This window comes from Nematolebias whitei, chromosome 8 (genome assembly GCF_014905685.2).
Source record: "Nematolebias whitei isolate Nwh7 chromosome 8, NemWhi1, whole genome shotgun sequence".
Taxonomy (NCBI): domain Eukaryota; kingdom Metazoa; phylum Chordata; class Actinopteri; order Cyprinodontiformes; family Rivulidae; genus Nematolebias; species Nematolebias whitei.
In genome coordinates, this window is record NC_056505.1 from 19,623,563 (window position 1) to 19,644,881 (window position 21,319).

At 37.7% G+C, this 21,319-nt stretch overlaps 1 protein-coding gene across 1 annotated transcript in view; it reads left to right on the top strand.

The window, feature by feature from the left end:
* Nucleotides 1–20,607, top strand: part of hip1rb (huntingtin interacting protein 1 related b) — a 25,809-nt gene extending 5,202 nt beyond the window's left edge. The window contains exons 2-32 of the mRNA XM_037681030.1: nt 3,209–3,272; nt 4,113–4,255; nt 5,965–6,021; nt 6,119–6,199; nt 6,292–6,368; nt 6,526–6,587; nt 7,154–7,294; nt 7,412–7,469; nt 7,874–7,949; nt 8,376–8,543; nt 8,627–8,682; nt 8,768–8,840; nt 9,509–9,692; nt 9,782–9,870; nt 9,961–10,077; nt 10,150–10,251; nt 10,407–10,601; nt 12,675–12,822; nt 12,986–13,072; nt 13,167–13,274; nt 13,463–13,599; nt 15,146–15,256; nt 15,358–15,416; nt 15,967–15,997; nt 16,131–16,193; nt 16,316–16,416; nt 16,596–16,701; nt 17,455–17,578; nt 17,689–17,750; nt 19,893–20,132; nt 20,545–20,607. Coding sequence (XP_037536958.1) covers nt 3,209–3,272; nt 4,113–4,255; nt 5,965–6,021; nt 6,119–6,199; nt 6,292–6,368; nt 6,526–6,587; nt 7,154–7,294; nt 7,412–7,469; nt 7,874–7,949; nt 8,376–8,543; nt 8,627–8,682; nt 8,768–8,840; nt 9,509–9,692; nt 9,782–9,870; nt 9,961–10,077; nt 10,150–10,251; nt 10,407–10,601; nt 12,675–12,822; nt 12,986–13,072; nt 13,167–13,274; nt 13,463–13,599; nt 15,146–15,256; nt 15,358–15,416; nt 15,967–15,997; nt 16,131–16,193; nt 16,316–16,416; nt 16,596–16,701; nt 17,455–17,578; nt 17,689–17,750; nt 19,893–20,132; nt 20,545–20,553 — 3,129 coding nt within the window. The 3' untranslated portion in view covers nt 20,554–20,607. The remainder of the gene's footprint in view (nt 1–3,208; nt 3,273–4,112; nt 4,256–5,964; nt 6,022–6,118; nt 6,200–6,291; nt 6,369–6,525; nt 6,588–7,153; nt 7,295–7,411; nt 7,470–7,873; nt 7,950–8,375; nt 8,544–8,626; nt 8,683–8,767; nt 8,841–9,508; nt 9,693–9,781; nt 9,871–9,960; nt 10,078–10,149; nt 10,252–10,406; nt 10,602–12,674; nt 12,823–12,985; nt 13,073–13,166; nt 13,275–13,462; nt 13,600–15,145; nt 15,257–15,357; nt 15,417–15,966; nt 15,998–16,130; nt 16,194–16,315; nt 16,417–16,595; nt 16,702–17,454; nt 17,579–17,688; nt 17,751–19,892; nt 20,133–20,544) is intronic.
* The last annotated feature ends 712 nt before the right edge of the window (nt 20,608–21,319 follow it).

Below are 21,319 nucleotides of genomic sequence, written 5' to 3' on the forward strand. Positions count from 1 at the left end.
TAAGGTGTTCTTTCTGTTGACTGTGGAGCACAAGAAAATGAGCAGTCTTTTTTTTTTTTTTTTTTTTGGTCAGGTTTTGCAGCCTGTGTTGATCTAGGACAAGTAGTTTGGTCAGTAAAAGGAGAGAGATTGGTTCTGAAAAGAACAAATCCACACGATCATAAGTTAGTAATGAAACCTTTCGAAGTAGTTTGACCTCAGAGATAAAAATCAACGGAATCTATTTTTCAGTGTTTGTATCTCTTATCACAGATAATGGAGTAAAATATTTTGAACCCTTCTGTTCGCTCTCCGTTGATTAGCTTTCTATATGCACCGCCTGGGTGAATTGTGACTCTCGTTAACCTGAGCTTAGGTGTGAGCCGTGTGACCTTGTCAGCCAGCTCCCCTGCAACAGACTTTTGAATTAAGCAGATAAAGAGCCTCAATAAGTGCTCTTACCTTGACGCATTATGTCCAAGGAGAAGCAGCAGAGGTGTGGTGCAGATGGTTTGACACAAACCGATGGACTCCCTGCTGAAAAACACAGATGACACGGTAAGCAGCCATGAAGCCACTGACATTAAAGCAGCTTACAGTGTTGTGGACTGTGGAGCAAGTGTGTTACTGCACTAATTCCTGCTGGTATTATGGACCACCTTATGGGAGGCTGTGGATTTGTCCAGGGCATCCCTGTGTCTCACTTCCCTTCACTGTTGGCTGAAGAGGATTTACTGTTGTTTAAACCGGATGCAGAAGTTCACAATATTTTCATCTCCTAAAATTATTAAGTTAGAAAATTTTGGATTTGTTCTAACTGGTGTTTGACTGTGACATGCTGTATTTTTTTTGTATGCTGTATTTTATGTTAAAAAAGAATGTGTGCAAAAACAGAGACTTGTAAACGCAGCATTACAATTTGAATGAAACAGAAAAGATTATTTGTTGATATGGAAGGCAAGTAACTAACCAAAAGCCAAATCTGTATTAATTAAACAAAACATTTCTAATTCTTGCTGCTTAAATGTGAAAATGTATGCTTTAGGATCTGATGCCATTACATTTTCTGCTGTCTCGTTAAACATTGGGCAATCAATAAACACAAAGTTCTGCATCTTCAGAACTCCTTTGAACTCTTCTGTTTTTTTATTCTGAAGGGAAACTGGTAGTTTTTTACCACTTTCTCTTCATCCTCCTGCATCTGATGTCCTCCTCTCTGTCTTGTCTCCTTGTCTTTTGACTGTTGACCATGTTGAATGTACAATAAGAGTTTCACTATCTTTGCTGCACAGCAGCCATCTGTTGAGGCTTCTGTGCCAAGCTATGTATGCTGGAGTACACCCCCATCCAACCCAATCTTCTAACTCAGCTGCCCGCCTTCCTCCTCCAACAAACCCCTCATTGTCACACAAACCTTCCATGCCGGCCCCCTTCACGTGCCCTGTGTAAACGAGGTTCTCAGTTTATTTGAGTCAGGAGGCGAGTTGAGTCTCTTATTAACCAGTGGACCTCAGTCTGAATCTCAGTTTTCAGCCACAGTAACCTCTCTGTGCTTTCTATGTATGATGGTTGTCATACATATCTGAGAACTTCTCAGGCTTTCAAATGTTTCAAAGAGTTTGTGTATTACTCATTTAAGAAACATTTTTTTTAAGCAAGATTAAAGAGGCCAAGCTCCAGTAATGCCTGAACTGTATGTAGGATTTCTTTCTTGTTGCACAGACATAAATGTCTGCCATGGGTTGTGACTGAAGGCAGGGTCATCGTACAACTGCTGGAGCCACGTTTATGTACGTACAGAAGTTCAGGACAATTGTACTGTCCCTTCTTCTTTGATCACCCAACATTAAAATGTGTTTTTGTATGAGCTCAAAAGGTAACATTATGGTTTAATTTTTGTTTATTTTGTCATTTTGAATCATACATTTTATTAAGTACAGTAATCCTGTGTAAAAAATACTAGTAGAAGAAAAATGTAATTCATTAACAGTTAACAAAGTTTATTGATTTTATGTACAACAACAACAAGAACCCAACCTAAAGTGTCTTGATGATCAGTAATTCAGGTAGATCAATCTAACATGAGTCACGTCCTCTGGACGGATCATTCTTTGTTGAAATGTTTCAACGTTTATCCAAAACACTTCTTGAGACTTTATCCAAATACTTCAAAAGACTGGAAGTCTTTTGGCTAAAAGACAAAAATGAGAGGTTTTACTTTTTACTTTCAATTTTAAAGGTTTTTTTTGAAGATGAATGTCTGGATTGTCTTTTATTAAACTAGTTTTGTAGGATTTATATTTTGTTTAAACCAAGGTTTTGTAAAGAAAGTGAGCTTTTCGTCTGAATTACATGAGAAAATGTGTGAAAGTGTTTTTATTTATTTATTTTTTTTTTTTTATTAATTCGTTTTTTTTTTTCAGTAGATTTTTTTTTTAAATTAATTTAATTATAATAAAGAACATGAGTGTTTAAAAACAACTAGATATGGGGCACAGTACATGAAATCTGGAGCTTTATTGTGTTCCTGGAGAGCTTCAGCAGGGTATTTGAGGCACAAGTGTCCTACTGTGTAATACTCTGACTTTTGTTGTGAAATGGAGATGTAGAAATAAAATAAATAGAATACCCTCAGCTGAAAACTTTTGCTTTAAGATTAAAACACTTCAGGTTCAGCTGGGGGGATGAGCGTACTTTATTCGCCATAAAGAGCAGATTTGTGCCTGTATTTTGTGTTTATGGTATGTGAAGATTAAAACTAGGAGGACACAGCCATCCTGGATGTGTGTTGCTGTCCCCGTTTCTTGCTGTCTCAGCGGTTCTGGTTTTACCAGCTGAGCAAGTTGTAGAGCATTCCAAAGTTTTAAAAAAAGATCTTGTGATCTGTTGGCTCTCTAAACGCACGCACGTACACACACACACACACGCACACGTACACACGCACACACACATATATATAGGCAAATAATTGGACACAGAAAAATGTTACGGTCATTGCTTCATGTGTGACGTTTACTGCACAGCATTGATTGTAAAGTGAAGATGCTCTTTATTTTTACCCTGACCATCTTATGACATTTTAACAGCGTAATAATACGCAAAAACTTAAACAATATGTTCAAATTACACAACATATTGTGTTACGCACATTCTTAATCCCACAACTGACTGTTGTGTTGATGAATACTGAAGATGTTCAATAACTGATATGAACTTATTTTGTTTTCAGCTCAGCAGCATCAGCAAAGCCATCACCTCCTCGGAGACGCCAGTGAAGGAGAAACATGCCCGACGTATCCTTTTTTCACTTTCTGTTTTTGTGAGAACCGCAGCATCATCTGGAGCACACAATTTTATAGAAAGGCCAAAGAAATAGAAGAATACCCCCTGACATTCCAGTCTAGAATATCAAAGAAAATGGTGACAGATGAGGTAAGACAGGCTCACATTATTTATGAGCAATAATTTTTTACAATCTTTGACCTGAGGCTTATAAAGCTGTTTAAAATCTATCTTTTGGTCGAGATTAGGACAAATGCACGTCCTGTTGTAAACTGGAATTTGTTGCAAGACACTGCTTAAGATTTTTTGTTATAAGACTTGAAGCTGTTGGTTGCTTAGAACTGTGGTTCTCAACTTATTTAAGTCATGACCCTTTCTATATTTTATTTTATTCAGTTTTAGAATAGGTTACAGGAGGCCAGCTGAGATTTGAACATATTGATTGGTTTAATTTGCTCTGTGGGTCGATCTGGGCTTTATAAGTTAAAGCTTAAATTCAAACATTCATGGACACACATCATCTTATAAGACTGGAATGACCAAATGTTTATAAACTGTGACTTAAACGCATATAAAAAATAAATCACCGCAACGCTGCAGTTTGGAAAAAGATTTATTAGACATACAGTATTTCTTAAAAGTACTTTAAAGATTTATTTTATTTATAACTATTAGACATAAAATGCTGGACAAGCTGGTAAACAAAATGTTAGTTAAAAATCTATAGTGTGTGGTTTGTTTCATAGCATACAACCACACCAAAGGTTTGAGGTATTTGTTACTGTAACCCATCAAAGTTGAAAAACTGTCCTGTGAGAGTTTTTGGTTTCCTTCCTTAATGATAAGACCAGGAATCATTCTGGGAACACACAGAGAGAAGGGAGCCTACACATTCTGGTCTTATGCTCAGGGTTTCCCTCTGGCCAGCAGCTCTATCCTGTGCTGGAAGTTCTGCCACGTACTGCACAAAATACTGCGAGATGGGCACCACAATGTAAGGAACCAAATACTCCTCTCATTCTCCTTACCCTCTGAAAAGCAGAGTTGTGAGCAGGACTCAAATATGAGTGACAAACGTGAGCACAAAGCTGAAAAACCGAAACATGTGGGAGCTTCATTTGTACTTGAAAAGTTTAGAATAAAGGCAAATGCAAACATAACTAGAAACGTTACATTTTCTGTGAAAACACAGTGAATGCTGAGTGCTGAATGATTTTGTTTTTATGTATTTTATTTACTGAGAAGAAGCTGAAACTGTGTTGTTAAAGTTCAAATAAGCAGAACGAAAGGTAAAGGATTTTTTTTTTTTTTTTGGCGTTGAGAGAATCAGAACAGGTACTCAAATGATCAGAATACGCCAAAACATGTAGAACAGTAGCTACAAGTTAAAATGTGGATAACTGTAGCTACAAGCGAAAACTTGCCAAATGGTAGCTACAAGCTAAAACTGCCGAATGATGGCTATAGGCTAAAACCATGCAGAACGGTAGCTAAAAACTAAAAGGTGCATAATGGTAGCTACAGGCTAAAACCATGCAGAATGGTAGCTACAAGCAAAAACATGCAGAACGGTAGCTAAAAGCTAAAACGTGCAGAATGGTAGCTACAGGCTAAAACCATGCAGAATGGTAGTTACAAGCTAAAAATGCTGAATGGTAGCTACAGGCTAAAACCATGCCCAATGGTAGCTACAGGCTAAAACCATGCCCAATGGTAGCTACAGGCTAAAACCATGCCCAATGGTAGCTACAGGCTAAAACCATGCAGAATGTTAGCTACAGGCTAAAACCATGCAGAATGGTAGCTACAAGCAAAAACGTGCAGAACAGTAGCTAAAAGCTAAAACATGCAAAATGGTAGCTACAGGCTAAAATCGCGCAGAATGGTACCTACAGGTTAAAACTGCACCGAACGGTAGCTATAGGCTAAAACATTAGTTACAAACCAAAACATGCAAAACGGTAAAATTAGTAGACAGTAGCAAAAACTTAAACCAGTAGAACATTAAGCTAAAGAGTATACAAGAGTAAGAATAAAATAAATATAAAAAGCTAAATCATAGTTAAAAAAGCTAAATTGTAATTTAAAAAACTAAAATGAACAAAATGCTAGCTAAAAGCTAAAATGAACAAAATGCTAGCTAAAATCTAACACCAGCAAAATGGTAACTAATAGATATTTTAGCAAAACTCTCAGACACAATCAGCAAAACCAAAGTTGAAAGTTAAAATCAGCAGAACTATAGTGAAAAGCTAAAACTAACAAATTTGTTGCTGAAAGCAAAAATCCAGAAAATTGTAGCTCAAAACAAACGAGTGTAAGTATGTAAAATTATATTTGTAAAACAAAGTTTGTAGAAGCAGATTTCAAAGAGAACAAAGTTTTGAAGCATTTGAGGTCTCAATGTATTTCTGTGAGAACAAAACAAAAATCAAACAAATCATAACTCTGTGTAAGATTAAGCTGTTTTGATACTTATGGTAAATGGTCAAATAGCACAATGTGTATAGCAGTACCTACCGGTAGGTCGCAAAAATGTTTGGAAGAAACTGTAAACAAGAAAGTGGACTCGGCATTCATACAAATAACAACATATTTTGAGCTGCTTTTGTCTTCTGAATGTAATGATTTGTGTTAGAAACATTCAAGATCTGTAGTGTTGCTAAAGTTGTTTGATTTGAGCTGTTTATCTGATCTTTGCAGGTTTTACAAGACTGTATGAGACACCACAGTTCTCTAGTTGAAATTGGAAAACTGTGGGTGAGTCCTGGAGTCGTCTCATGACTTTTCTAGATGTAAATGAGTTTGTGACAAAAGCTGATTTTTACTTTATTTTTTCTCTTCCTGTGGTTTTCAGGGCCACCTACATGACAAGTATGGACAGCTGGTAGGTTTATACACCAGGCTGCTTTGCAAAAAACTGGAGTTTCATTCCAAGGTAAACCTGTTTAAAGTTCCCTGTCACACATGGGTAATGCAGTAAGGCAGCAAAACCTGTAAATTCAAATCTAAAACTTTTCATCCATGCAGCATACAGACATCCCACCAAACCTGGAGGTCACAGATGAAGTTCTGGAGCGGACTGCAGGAACAGATGTTAATAATGTGCAAGTATCAAAACACTCAAAATAGCAGCGGATGTACAAATTAATCCCAACAAAGTTGAATTGTTAACACAACAGACCTTGTTCTTTTTAAATTTCAGAGAGACAGGTGTGTCTGAGCGGGACCTTGTTAACAGAGCTATCATTTTCTGTCCTGCAGGTTCCAGCTCACCGTGGAGGTGTTTGATTACATGGATGCAGAGCTGCGGCTGGCTGAGACAGGTGAAAGCAAAGACTCCTCCCACCTTTTTACCCCCATCCTGCTCTTCCAAGCTGGAGAAACCTGAGCTACAGGCGAGGCCTGCTGCCTACAGACATTGTTTGTGTAAAAGCAGCCAAAAGCATATCAAGAAAGCTTTATTGTGACAAGCCTGGTTTAAAAATGCATGATTTGGGTGACTTGGTTGGGTTTGATTTCCACTTTGACTGTTTTTGTTTGTTGTTTTTCCTGATGAGGAAATGCCTGCAATGAGAACTCGTTAGTGGTTTCCTCCTGTTTGGCTGTAATGACATGTTCCTCCTGGGCATGCAGGGTAGAGGCTCAAGATCACAGCAACAGACATAGAATTTTAAACTTTGTTGTGAATGACATTTGGCAACATTCTCAGTTTAAGTGCTTTTAATTCATAAATATGAAAGCGGAAAGCAGTTAGTGTTATCAGAGCTTGTCAGTGAGTAAAAAAACGACAGTTTTGACACTTTCCTGCACGCAAACTAAAAATTGGAATGATGACTTGCATCACAGATACTTTAATGCCTGCTTTGATTTATTTATTTTTTCTCCACAGTGTTACGTCAGCTGAACTCGTCCATCGCCGTTACCAGTCTCACATCAGGTCAGTGTCGCCTGGCTCCACTCATCCAGGTCATCCAGGACTGCAGCCAGCTCTACCACTTCAAAGTCAAGCTGCTTTTCAAGCTGCATGCCTGTAAGAACCACTTCTGCCCAGAATCTTGGAAAATATTTATTTTGTTGCAGAAATACTTTAGTATTTTACCCAATTTTTGTTTTTTAACGTGCATCTATAACTGCCCAATATTCTCAGGTCTCCCTGCCGATACCTTACAAGGACACCGCGATCGTTTCCGTGAGCAGTTCAACAGGTGAGTCATCAGTTTAGTGTGAATGAGTCGGTTATCTTTTTTTAACCAAAGGAATTTAGCAACAGAATCTTCCACGTTGTAAAAACGGCATCACCCCATCCCCCCCACACCCTTTGTGTTATCGTCACATTTTGTGTTGTGTTCATGGGCTTTATGGTTCAGAGAAAGTACTTCACAGATTATTCTTCAAAGACTGCAGATCTAAGTTTACTAAATGCTCATTGCAACTTTGTGGCACAATTTGCCTTATCCTCTACTAGCAGTATGACAGAAAAACGTTTATAATGGGTGGATAACACAAGTGTAATTATTGCAGGCACTCGCCTGTATATGGTGCAATATTTTATGCATTGTATGAGGTGAATATTAGACAAAGTTAAACTGGTTTTCCTTTCTTGTGACAGCCTTAAGAGCTTCTTCAATAAAGCCAGAGAGATGGTGTACTTCAAGAGACTGATCCAGATCCCCAGACTCCCTGATGTAAGACCAAAACCAGAGTGCTGCCAGTTTATTATTCACCTGATGCCACAATTTTGTTCTGCAAAAAACAGTTGTTTTTTTTACAATTATGGGAATGAGCTGCTTAACTGTGATCAATCTGGTTTTGTTTTAGTGACCATTATAAATATGCTGGTGAAGATTCTCAGTCATCCAGGACATGATAAATTCAAAAACGTTCAATACAAAAACAACTGGACTCGCACTCACTCACTTACTTACTGCTCTTTGAATTGAGAAAACTCCTCGGATGAGGAGCAAAATGTCTTCTGTTACAAATAAAGTCCAGTTGTTTTTGTATTGGACGTTTTTGAACCATAATAAATACTTTTTAGGTTTTCTTAATATTTGATTTTGATGGTACGGTCTTACTGGTTTTAATGCCTAATGTTTGTCCCACTCCCTCAGTCTCCACCTAACTTCCTCCACGCATCTGCACTGGCCAAACACGTGAAACCAGTTGTGGTCATCCCTGTTGACGATGAACCAGAGCAACAAGATGATGATGATGATGACCCTGAGCCGCTCATTGAGGTCTACGATGCCTCGACATCAAACATTCAGATGCAGCCACAGGTACGGTACACCAAACACAGATGCACAAATGTAACAATGTAATCTATGTTGTCTAAAACTTTTTGTTGTATATTTTTATTCAGCAAATGGACATATTTGATCAGGCATTCGGACCACCAAATGGAGGCTTTGATGACAGGTGAGCTTGGATGTTTTTCACAAGTTGAGTTTTTTTTTTGTTTTTTATGGAAGCACGGCGTGATAGTGGGCTTTCTGTCTGGCAGGGATCTGCAGATCGAAAGCCTGAAGTCGGACCTTGAGCTGGTGAAAGCAGAGCTGGATAGAGTCAAAGCAGAGGTAAAGACTTCTGCATATCTTGATGCTTAAGTGCCTGGTTATTTTTTCTTGTTTGTGTGGCAACAAAGAGCGTGGTGATCTATGCGTGAAGGAATCTGGGTCACGTTGCTCCTGAACACGTTGAATGTGGCAAGTAGGCTCTGAATGGGAGGTGATGGGAGACCACTGAATGGAAAAAGATTGCCTGTCGCCTCTCTTGTCAAGAGTTTGAGAAAATACATGGCCATTCTGGGTAAACCTTGAAAATATTATGTGCGATTCCATGCGATATCTTGCATGATCTGTTTGCAGTTGAAGTATGTGATGGAGACGATAATCAACTACTACAACATCTAAATTTTTAGCTCCATCTTTAAAATTGACAGAGTTATAGCCATTTTTGTGTTTAATATTGATTTGCTGTAGTGGCTTTTTGATTGGGTTGACTCCAAAAGTTAAACTATAGAGGTTGTTCATCCAATGATTATTAGTTGCTGAAAGTTTTATTAGGATCTGTTCAGTGATTCAAGAATTTTGCTAACCGTACAGACAAATGAACACTGACACAGGCAAACCTTTAGCACTCTGCCTTCTACTTTGGCAGCAGGAGATAATGAAGTATACTTTAAGAATATGGTTTAATAAGCAATCTGCATGTACACTTATCCCTGAATTTTGCACACCTGTAGGCCCAGCGCTACGTCACACAGCTCAAGTCCCAAATCAACAGTTTGGAGGCAGAGTTGGAGGAGCAGCGTGTGCAGAAACAGCGTGCTCTCGTGGAAAATGAGCAGCTGCGTATGGAGCTGGAGGCGACTCACATCCGGAACGCAGAACACGAGAGCTTACAAACCACCTACTTCGAAGCAGAGAGTAAGATCTGCTGCAGTTACATTTGTTCAGAAAACGCAGTGTTAAAAAGCAAAATAAGGCTCTCATTGTGTCGTGTGTGTGTGTGTTAGAACGGGCCCAGGCCTCAGAGCAACGGTACAACATGCTGAAAGAAAAGCACACAGAGCTGGTGGGCAGCCACGCTGAACTGCTCCGCAAGGTACATACTCCAGACCAGTCCAGAGATGTTTGCTTTCAGGTACCCATCAACACCTGGCCTTAAACATGTTAATGTGCTAACTGCTAACAGAGTGCAGACACTGTGAAGATGCTGTCGGTGACTCAGCAGACCCAGGAGGAAGTGGAGAGGACCAAACAGCAGCTGTCCTTTGAGGTGGAACAGATAAAACAGGCGGCTGATCTGAAGGTTGGTTTTGATTTTCATTAGCACAGTGGATGAGGGTTATCGATTTCTAACAAACGGCTTCTGTTTCTGTAGTTGGAGGAGCAGAAATTTGAGGTGGAGAGGTTGAGGAGAGAAGTGGAGGAGAAGATGGCAGAGGTGACTCGTGTCAAGGCGACTCTTCAGAGCAGCGAGAAGGTGAGCTTGTGAGGATAACTTGCTAATAAAGTAGTCAAGAGTTATCGTCTTCTCTCTGAGCCATTTCTGGATGGACTTTCCCTCCATGTCTTACGGCCATCTGCCGTTTCTGGCTTCCCTTATCACTCATACATTTATTTATTTTCTTTCGTCAGACGTCAGAGCAAACGAACAGCTCAATGACAGCTCTGCAGGCGGAGAAGGAACGTTTGTTGCGATCTGTGAGTGAGAAGGAGGCGGAGCTGTCGTCTCTGCGGCAGGCGTCGCAGCTGCAGCAGTCGACACTTCAGCAGGAGCGAGACCGGAGCAGCAGGGAGGTGGGAGAGCTGCAGGGCAAACTGAATGAGAAGGTCAGTCCAGACGGTGGAGCCCAGCTCTGCAGTGCAAACATTTAGATTTATAATAAAAAGAAATGATGTGCTGTACCAGCCAAAGTTCTGAGCAAGGTAAAGTAAATGAGAAATAATTCTGTTGCATAGATCTTATGTGTTGCTTGGGTAATTTTCCTTCTTTTGGTAAATAAATGGACACTTGAGGTCTTTATCGTATTTTGCAGCACAAGTGCATCTGATTCTGCAGTAATAAAAGCTATAAAGAGTACCACAAGCATGTCATGCAAACAACTCAGCCTGAATAAAGCTGTCTGATTGTAGGGTCAGTAGCTTGAGAGTGTACATGGTTCATGTAAGAGTCGGTAACATAAAGCCCATGTGCTTCAACTCTTGAAATAGACTCAAAGAAAGATGCTTGTTGATTTTCAAGGACTGTAAAATAGAAAGCGAGTGAATGAAGTTAATTCATTCTGGTTTACATTCTTTTATTAAACAAATTGGCATTTCACAATAAATGTTTACCATAATAGGTGTGGCAAATATGTAAAATCAAAACTTTCTTTAAAATGAACCTTTCAATTTTTTACCGTACCAATCTCCTGATAATAAATTACATCACTTGTGCATTTTTAGGAGGTTTATGCTAGTGTCTGAAATCTTCTCAAATATTTTTTCAGCTATGTGAAATTGACTTGGTGTAACATTAAAAAAATAGCATGATTCAATATAAAACTTTCAAGACTGGAGATGTGTTAAAATGGCAGCAGTCTACTTTGGTTACCATAAATCTTTCCTGCCACAAACCATCACACAACAAAATGGGTTGCCTCTGGTTGCAAATGGTTTTTTTCCTCCATTTTGATTTATGTTTAACAAAATTTTAATAATTATTTGCATAACCTTACAGATTGCTCGTTTTATTTGCATCCTTTATAATCAATTGTATTTTTGTCTGTTGCTTTAGCAATGAAATTTCCCAGACTGAAAATGATCAAGGAAGTAAATCATCTTCGTCCAAAACAGACTAGCTATTATGTTTGTGAATTTGATCAGAATCAAGCTGAGGTTGTCCAAAGAACTATCTACAGCAGCTTAAATACTAATTGTTAATAATGTTTCCTCTGAACCTCAGATCAAAAGAACCATTATTTGACATAATTTATGAACTCTACATTTTCCTTTTGAGTTATTTTTAAATTTGAACACAAAATGATGCTGTAAACATTTTTCACTGTAACTAATCAAAATGTAATTCTAGATAGTCTGACATGGTGTGAAAAGGTAAACCGTAATTACATTATGGGCTTCTGTAATTATGTTCAGAGCTACAGCAAGAGTTGGGCAGGAGTGGCATCTTTCCACCCAACATGTGATCATATTATGCGACTGTAAGAAAGGCGAGCCATGTCTCCGTCCTTCTACAGCTAAAGAATGAGTTTCAAGCATGTCGTAGATTTTAAACACTGGAACTTGGAAGAAACATCAGTGAGAAATGCTAATGTTTCATGATATTTCTGAAAGGGCCTTTATTCAAAAGGCTGTTTTTCAAGCGACACTGTTCAAATATTTGGTTTGACCTGCATCCAAAAGGAAGCCAAGCATGAGCAGTAATATGCACAGCAGCTCAGATTGGTCATGATGACGTTTGCAATATGCAAAACTACTCTTGTACCAACAGAAACGGTCTAACCATCTGAGTTAGAGACTTCCTTTACTCTTGACATCTCTTAAAGGAAAAAATAAAGGAACTCGGACAAGTCACATGTCCATCTCAAATAATAATCATGGGTTCACATTTAGCCAATATGCTTAAATACTTTACTGTTTGCTGAAGATTTTAAGATGATGTCTATAAACGGATAATACATGCAGAATATCAGCAGTCTGCTGTACTTCCATCCATCCATTTCCTGTTTGTCATGTGGCTCTGGTGCTTAATTTCAGCAGTCACTGTTGGAGAGATGTGGTACGCCCTGGACAGGTCACAAGTCTGTCACAGAGCCACATATTTTAGTATAAAACAAAGTATGGACAAATGTATAATTACATGTTTCTGTTCTGTTGTGCACAATTTTGTGGAACTGCATACAGACTAGTCAAGAAGAGCTGATGAAGAAGAAGCTACTGGAAGAGCAGTTTGCTCTGCTGCAAGGCACCATAGCAGAAGCTGAGAACATCATCCAAGATGCTGTGGCCAAGCTGGATGATCCCCTCCACATACGCTGCACCAGCTCTCCAGGTCTGACTGACTGCTGCTGTTTCAAAAACAAAGATATCCAAAACGATGCCAAAATTGACAAGTGAACAGCTAAATCAAGTTGTGTATATACAGTATAAAGGAAGATTGTGCCAACAACTTTATAAAAAATCTAATCAATCCTCTGGCTTTCTTTTAAACACAGATTACCTCATTAATCGAGCAGAAGCCACTCTAAGCTCCATCGATAAAGTGAAAAAGGGCCATGCAGATTATCTAAGCAATATGGCGGGTGAGCTGCTTCAGCTTTCGAGTCTATTTGACCTCATAATGTTGTCAGGTTTTTCTAACACTTGTCAATACTTTCTTTATGATCTTGTTACCAGATGCTGGAGGGCTGCTGAGAGCTCTGACCCAGTTCTCCCACTTGACCGCAGACACAATTGTTAATGGCAGCGCCACTGCACACATGGCACCCACTGATCATGCAGATCGTAAGGAACGCTTTTGGGGAAAACCTTCTAAAAGGCTATTCTGTACAGTGTTTATTGACAGGCCATAATAAATCTTAGCTTGATATTTTCAACTCTGCAGAAGCAACATTTTAATTGAGAGTTGGTTGTTACTCAGGAAAAAGTGCAGAAATGTTGAAAGTTAATTTCTTCTTGTTGCCACCTTGCAGGACTGACAGAAAATTGCAGAAGCTGTGCCACAGAGAGTCTGCAATACCTGAAGGACTTGAAGTCAAAAACCACCCTCCAGAAAGCAGACCCAGGTTTTGTTCGCATTATTGTACAGAGGATCCTATATTTGGGCCAGGTGAGAGAAATTATAAACTATCTCTAGAGACTTTAGGGATAAAGCAGCTGTGTCATGCAGCATCAGATTTAATATTTTTGTCTGATTTCTGACCCATTTCCTTTCTTTGATTCATTGGTTTTTGTGTGTCTTGGGTCAGCTTGTGTAAATCTGCTGCAGCAAACAGGAACCAGTGCTGCATTATACTTTAGCTTTTTAGACATTTCTATTAATCCTGGTTTGATTTAGAAGTCAGCATTCCAGCAGTACCTGTAGGGGTCTAAAACGTCTTATTTAAATCGGTTTACATTTTCTCTCAAAAGCAACATTTATTTGAACAAAGGCTTAATTTGACACCGGTTTGAGGTTTACTGATGGGTTATCTCAGCCTAGCTTTTATTTAATAAAGCAAATGCCTGAAGGAAAGAACTTCCTGAATATAGAAAATCGTACCTAGCACGATCATGCATTCTTGGTCATCTGATCTCACGTATGCATTTCGTGACAAACCAGTTTGTTGACATTTGAAGACATTTTAAGTGCTGAGCTGTGATCAGCTCTAATGTCCTGCCTCTATATTTAAATAATCAAAGCTAATATCTGACATACAGCCAGGTTTGAGCATCAAGTGGGACACTAAAATGTCTACTAGTATTTCTGAATAATCCTTTGGTATAATTGATGATATGGGAAAGATATTCAAAGATTAAAAACAATTCAGTTTGACTTTTCACATTATTGACCATATGTAACTGTCAGGATTTCTGTGCTGTATGTAATATATTTAATATGAAAGTGCAGAAAAAAGTGTTTTCAAAGTTGTTTGGTGCATTTCTGCAGAATTAATCCACACAACCTGTAGCTTTTACACTGAAGATTTCAGTCAGTGCAAAAATGATAAGAAAAGCCTAAAACACTTAAAACTAATTGTCTCACAACATGCTGGGTATTCCCTCTGACAACACTCAGTTCCAACATATTACATTAAAAATGCCAGTTTTGATAACCAAAAACTTACGAGGCTAATTTAACTACTTAGAGCAGAGAAAAACTGTTGACCTGAGGATTTTATATCAATAATGGGGTTTAAAACAAGATGCGTCCATTATTTTTTAACACCATAAAAACAAACGTCAAACTACACAAAATAAAATAAAAATAAAAAACACAATTATGATTCAGGTAGGTGAAAAGGCAAGTACCGTAAGTAAATAAACAACAGCATGCAAATAAAAAAACAACAAGAAAAATCTGTAAATACATATAACAGAATAAACGAGACGCACAAATAAATTGATAAAGTATACTGTATATGCAACATGCATTTGAGATGCAATTAAATAGAACAGTTGAATAAAATAAATAACCTGGACTTAACTGTGGCATCAGTATATTATTGAATCATCTAGAAGTCAGAGTTTCTTTATTTGTCATTCGCACCATATGTGGTACATGTGGTGGAACGAGATTGTGTACTCAGGATCCCAAGATTGATCGTTTCAAAATGTGTAATATTCATCAGTTTAAAATCTTAACACAATTTTTTTTTTTTATTATTATTTCCCAGGAACTGAGGCCTAAAGGAATGGACATCCGTCAGGAAGAATTGGGAGATATGGTTGAAAAGGAAATGGCAGCAACATCAGAAGCTATTGAAGAGGCTGTACGCAGAATTGATGTAAGTGTTTTTAAACTTGAATTCGTACAAATACTGTATTGGTTTGAGTAAGTTATATTAAACGGTGTGTTTCTAAATATTTTATATGCATTTGAATTCAGGAAATGATGAATCAGGCACGCAAAGACACATCAGGAGTTAAACTGGAGGTCAATGAAAGGTTTGTTGTTTTTGAATCTTTTTTATCTATAGATAGATAGATAGATCTATATAATGGCATGAGTCGTCTCTCTGTCCATCCAGTTTTCACGTCAGCTCAACTCCTCTTGCACTTTTTTTCAAAGGACTTTGATGAAACTTTATGATGAGAGGCTGTGCATATTGTCAACATTTTGTGCTGCACTCTTTCTTACCTGAATTATGTCCCTTTGCTAAATTTCATATTTAGGGAATTCTTGTCTGCTCATTTTTAACGAGGCTTTTTTTTTTTTTTCTTCTTAAAATTAAATCAAGACTTCATTTGGTTATAAGTACAAGGGTTGACTCTTTATTACATGGTGAAAATCTTTAATAAAAACTGTTGCATAAATGGAAGGTTTAAGGAAAATTTATTTTTATCCCTTCACGGTGCTCTTGTTTAATTTAGGTCAAAGAAATAGTTTGTTGCAGTTCGAGCTGCTTAAAAAAAAGGCAATTAAAGCAGCCTTGTTTATTTTAACCAAAACAATTGTGTAAATTTTAAACTAAACCTGTTTCTTTTTTTTCCCCAGAATCCTCAATAGCTGCACAGATTTGATGAAGGTAAATGACTGTTTTCCCCCTCAAGTATTGTTTCATGTGATCATAATTATATTTCATACTGTAAAGTCTCTTCAGTCGTGAGTCGTGTTTTTCTTAGTTATTATTTTTTGCTTTATCGTCCTCTGTCCTTCAGGCCATCCGTATGCTGATCGTAGCATCCACAGACCTGCAGAAGGAGATTGTTGAGAGTGGGAGGGTGAGTTACTGTTCTAATTTAAACCTGCATTTGAAGGTTTTTCTCAAAATGCTATGAACTGTTTCCTTCCATTATTTACTAAATAATAAATATCTATCACAATGGATATTATGCTTTTAAAGGGTGCAGCCAGCATTAAAGAGTTTTATGCCCGAAACTCCCGTTGGACTGAGGGACTCATCTCTGCTGCCAAGGCTGTGGGATGGGGAGCCACAGAGTTGGTGTAAGTTCCTGTTTGGCTTCTTGTTCAGTGGCTTTTCACAGTTACAGCTGTGCAGAAAAATACAATGAGTAATAAACAGCCGATTGTAAAACGTTGTCAGGCATTTTAAGTCTCGCAATCAGCAGTCTGTGTGTATTAAAGTGTGGTTAAAGTGGTATTATTTACCTGCTTCCTTGCAGAGAGTCTGCTGATAAGGTGGTGCTGCACACAGGCAAATATGAGGAGTTGATAGTCTGCTCTCATGAAATCGCTGCAAGCACGGCACAGCTGGTCGCTGCTTCAAAGGTAATGGTCTATGTGGTGAAAAATGGGGGGTTAACTTGTCAGGCTTTTCATAAAAATTAATAGCAAATATTCCTTACCTTTGTCTACAACTAAATTCAGAAATCCGATAAAAGAAATTCTCCTGTTAGAGTTGAGAATATCTCTGCACAGCTCATTTTATATAATCTCAGCTCCACCTTTTTGCTCTCCATCGTTGAATTTCTGCTACAAAATTACTCCACCTCTGTCCATTTTCATCCTTACAGCTTTCAGTCAGTTTATTTTTTCTTTTCAGAGGAAGAGAGAACATTACTTTTTCACTTTCAACGTTATTATTATTATTATTATTATTATTATTATATCTCTTGGCACTCACTTTTATTGTACATTAAACTTCAGTCAGAATTATGGAGCTGGTTTGGTGTTTAAACTTGGAGGTCTGTTCCAGAAATAAAGTTTTAGCTTGAGTCTAATCCCAAACTCTTGAGTTAATGAATACAGAAAAGGAAGAACATGTTTTGAGATTTATAAAAACTGAATGATTTTAATTTTCAGTCACCTATGTGCATTTACTTTAATTAAAAGAAATGGAGAAAAAAATCCAACATTAAGGGCTCTTTACTTCTGATGATGATTTATCTTAAATAAACATCCATTTTGAAGATCAGCTGAATAGAGAAGAACAGATGTTTTTATTTTTCTCTTTTGAACCAGAAAACAAAGTTTTTACTAAACCTGCTTTCACCAGTCCTAATCAGTCTTCTTTGCCTTCAGGTTAAGGCTGATCGCAGCAGCACTAAGCTGACTGTTCTCCAGCAGGCCTCTCGTCGTGTCAATGAGATGGCTGCTAACGTGGTGGGCTCCACCAGGTCTGGCCAGGAGAACCTGGATGACAAAGGCGAGTGCAGTTTTTTTTTTTTTTTTTTTTTTTTTTTTTTTTGTGCAACAGACATTTGCAAACTTTGACAAACTTCTAACATCTTCTTACACTGTGTTTTGAATGAGCAGACCCCATGGACTTCTCTGGGATGTCTCTGATCAAGCTAAAGAAGGAAGAAATGGAGTCACAGGTAAGTTGTTCAATCATGAAGGATGACTGCAAACAACGCTTGTGGGTGTGAACCTTACTTGAACTTTCACATTTCTTGTGTGTTAAATTATTCTAAAACTGTTGTGATGTGGATTTTATTTGGAAACTAAATGTCACTCATGCCCATTCTCAGAGGGCCATTTTGACTGGACTGAAGGAATTGAAGTGACACACATTAAATGGAAAATAGAAACGCTATTCAGCATTTACAAGCACATGCAAAATATGCTTTATTTGACATATATGATGGCTTGTGGCCAAGTTTTGTTACCAAGTTTTGTTTAAAGTTAACTAAATAAAAAATGTTTAGGAAAACCCTTCATAGCTTGAATCTTCCATTTCTGACAACTTTGTAGCATAGTTGGCAAGTTACAGACTAGTATGTTTTACTGGGAGTTCCATTTGCACTCAGAAGTCAAAATTTCTTATTTCCAAGTTTTAAAAAGTCATCTGGAATGCCTCAGAAATCAAAAATCAGACTTGTAAATTAGGAGATTTCTCAGCAGTCCCACTCTCAAAACCCAATATGGCTGCCTCAAGCATAGATGGACCTTACTAAAATCTTAAATGTTTTGTACTATTTCAGTCTAGATCTTAGTGTTCTCTGAAATGGGAGGGAAAAATATCAGTAAAATTTTTACTTGCCTCAAGAGTTTATGAAATATGGTTTAATTTGAACTGGTGGTTCAAATAGGCCCCACATAAAACACAATCTAAAAAAATATTTCAAGGGGGGTGTAGTATGACATATTCTGAGATATATTCATACATTAAACGGGTTCACTCATCTTTCTGGACTGGATAAAACGTGCATTGAATTTAATGAAATGTAACGTGAGACGTCATTTTTCTTTGACCCATCAAAATGAATGCGGTCATTTATTTTACAGAATCAAAGTTTAACATCAAACATTTACATTAATTTGGCAGAATATGAAAACAACAACATAATTAATCAGCTTTTACAACCAGGAAACCATACGGCCATGGTTTTCCGTTGTTACACCACAGACATTAATGAAAACATCTGGATTAATTTTCTAGCAGATAGGAGAGTTAAAGATGGAAAGATGAAGTTTATCTGAGAGAGATGTGTGAGGGAATTTGTCTGTTTTAACCAGAACAGCACGCTCCATTGAAATCAGCTTGGCCAACGGTACGCTTGGTCGAAATAGAACTTTTACCTTGCAGACGATAGCTTCAGCGTCGGTGTAGAGCTCTTCTTTTGACTCTTTTCAGCGTCTCCGTGAGAACAGCTAAAACCTTAGGAGTCGTGTGAGGTTATCCAAACAGAAGTTATAATTCCCAAAATCGTCTCTGGTTCAGCTTGTTTGGTTTAGCAGCATCCATGAATGCCTGCGGTTGCATTCACGGACTCCCAAACTCCCTGCACTCTGGATTCCACAACTCTTGAACTCCACTCGAACTCTTCTCAACTCTTCTGTTGAACTGGGAAGTTGCCACATTTAAACGGGCTATACTTCCGGTTCATTTGAGAGCTTTTTGATTGGTGGATGGACCAGAACAGAGGTGTGGTTTGTGATGTAAGGTGTTATGGAAAGTCAAGGATTGTTTAAGAACAGACAGAAAGATATCATGGAAAAACCAGACTTCGTGGCGTCGCTCACCAAATATCTTGCTGTAAAAGTTAAACATGACGTTTCTTTTCAGTAAACTTCTTAGTTGACCGAAGCTTGAACTTTAACACCCGTACAACTTTGCTCACTTTCAAAGCAGACGATCAAGAAATTGAATCATTACTCTGTAATGTACTCTAACTTGATTTCACTTTGAATTGAGGAATAAAAATCATTACTACTGTTTAAGTAAATAAAAATGAGTAGTTCACTTCAACATGTAAACATTGTTTGAACTAACACAATTTGATTATAAAAACATTTGTAAAATAGTAATGATCATAGAGAATTGTCTTTTCCACTTGATTAATTCAAGAGAGAAAGTCTCAGGATGGGTCAAACTGTATTTCTGGATTCAAATCAATGAAATGACAGTTTCTGTCCATCTGGTCAGTTTTGACATCAGGCCTAGTCCACTACAGTGGCAAAGCGGCAAAGCAAAACATTGCATTACTAGGCAATAACCTTTTAATTTACATTTTTAGGTGAAGGTGTTGGAACTGGAAACTCAGTTGGAGAACGAGCGTCTGCGTTTGGGTGAACTGAGAAAGAAACACTACGAGGTGGTGGGAGTTCCTCTAGAGCCGGTCTCTGAGGGGAACGATGACACCTTGCTGGTCCAACCTCTCCGTCAGGGCACCATGTCGTCGCCAAAACCCAGCAAGCCTGCTGTCTTCAAGAAACCTTCATTGGCTCAAAAACCCAATATCCCACCCAAAAACATGGTTAGTGTACGTTTTCATTGAATTAAGATTCAAATTAATGCCTTGAAACATTTGATTTTATTTTCTAATATAACAGGAAAATACTGAACAGTTGTCATTTTATGCTATTATTTCAACACAAAGTTAATACCATAGATAAAAACAAACTGCTACACATTAGGTATAATACATTTTTCACACATATTTCTCACACAAAACATTCCTGATAAGTTGTGAACTCTGTAAATAATTGACTGCCTGTTGCATAAGTGAATTAATGTCTGTTACGTTTGCATAAAATTACATTGTAACATTATTAGTAATATACTTCATTATAAAATTGCCTAAGCTTTTACAGTAAAGTTTATGAAAAAAGTTTAAAAGAAACTAAAGAAGAAATATGGCCTGAGTATTATTTTTTTCTTCTTCACAGTTTAAGTAAAGGATGGAGCAGAGGATGGAAGAAGCTTCACTACAAGATGCCTGAACTTTGTGAACAATTCCTTTTAAGTCGCATGTCGACGATCCTAAATGTCAACTTGCTTCTTTATTATTTTTCCTAGCTTTGTTCTTTTTTCTCTTACCAAAATGGCCCAGTAGCCAGGTTTTTATGGTTTTCTGATCTTTTATGCCTACAGGGGGGATATTTTGTCCCTCCTTGGCTCTTTGTTTCCCCTTACATAAATACAAGTTTAATATCTAACATCAATAACAATATTTCATTCTCTTAAGCTGTTTTAAAATACTAATTTTCTGCATTACTTTTTAAATTTAAGTATTGTTACTCCCTTTCTTAGAATAAAATCTTTAATACTGACAAGAAATGCATACAGCATATATTGTAGGTCAGCAGTTAGTTTTATGTATATGGCAGCCTTTTTGCACACTATTTTGAACATATGTTGCTGAGCACATCACTTTTTTCATAATGTATGTACACTGGGCAGTACAGTATTGCTTTTATGTTGTAATGGTGGTGAAGGAAACGGGGTAAACAACTAGTATGTGCACATTTTGCTGCAGAAGTTTGACATACTTGTCTTTGCGTGCTAAATAGCTGCTTTTCTAACTTCAGCTCATCTTGGAGGCCTTGAAATATACTTTTACAAATGCATTAAAAATATCTGTAAAGATATACAGTCTGTATAGGAAGGTGCAACTCGCTGCATTTATACTGAATGTCCCTTTAACTGAGAACCAGGATATTA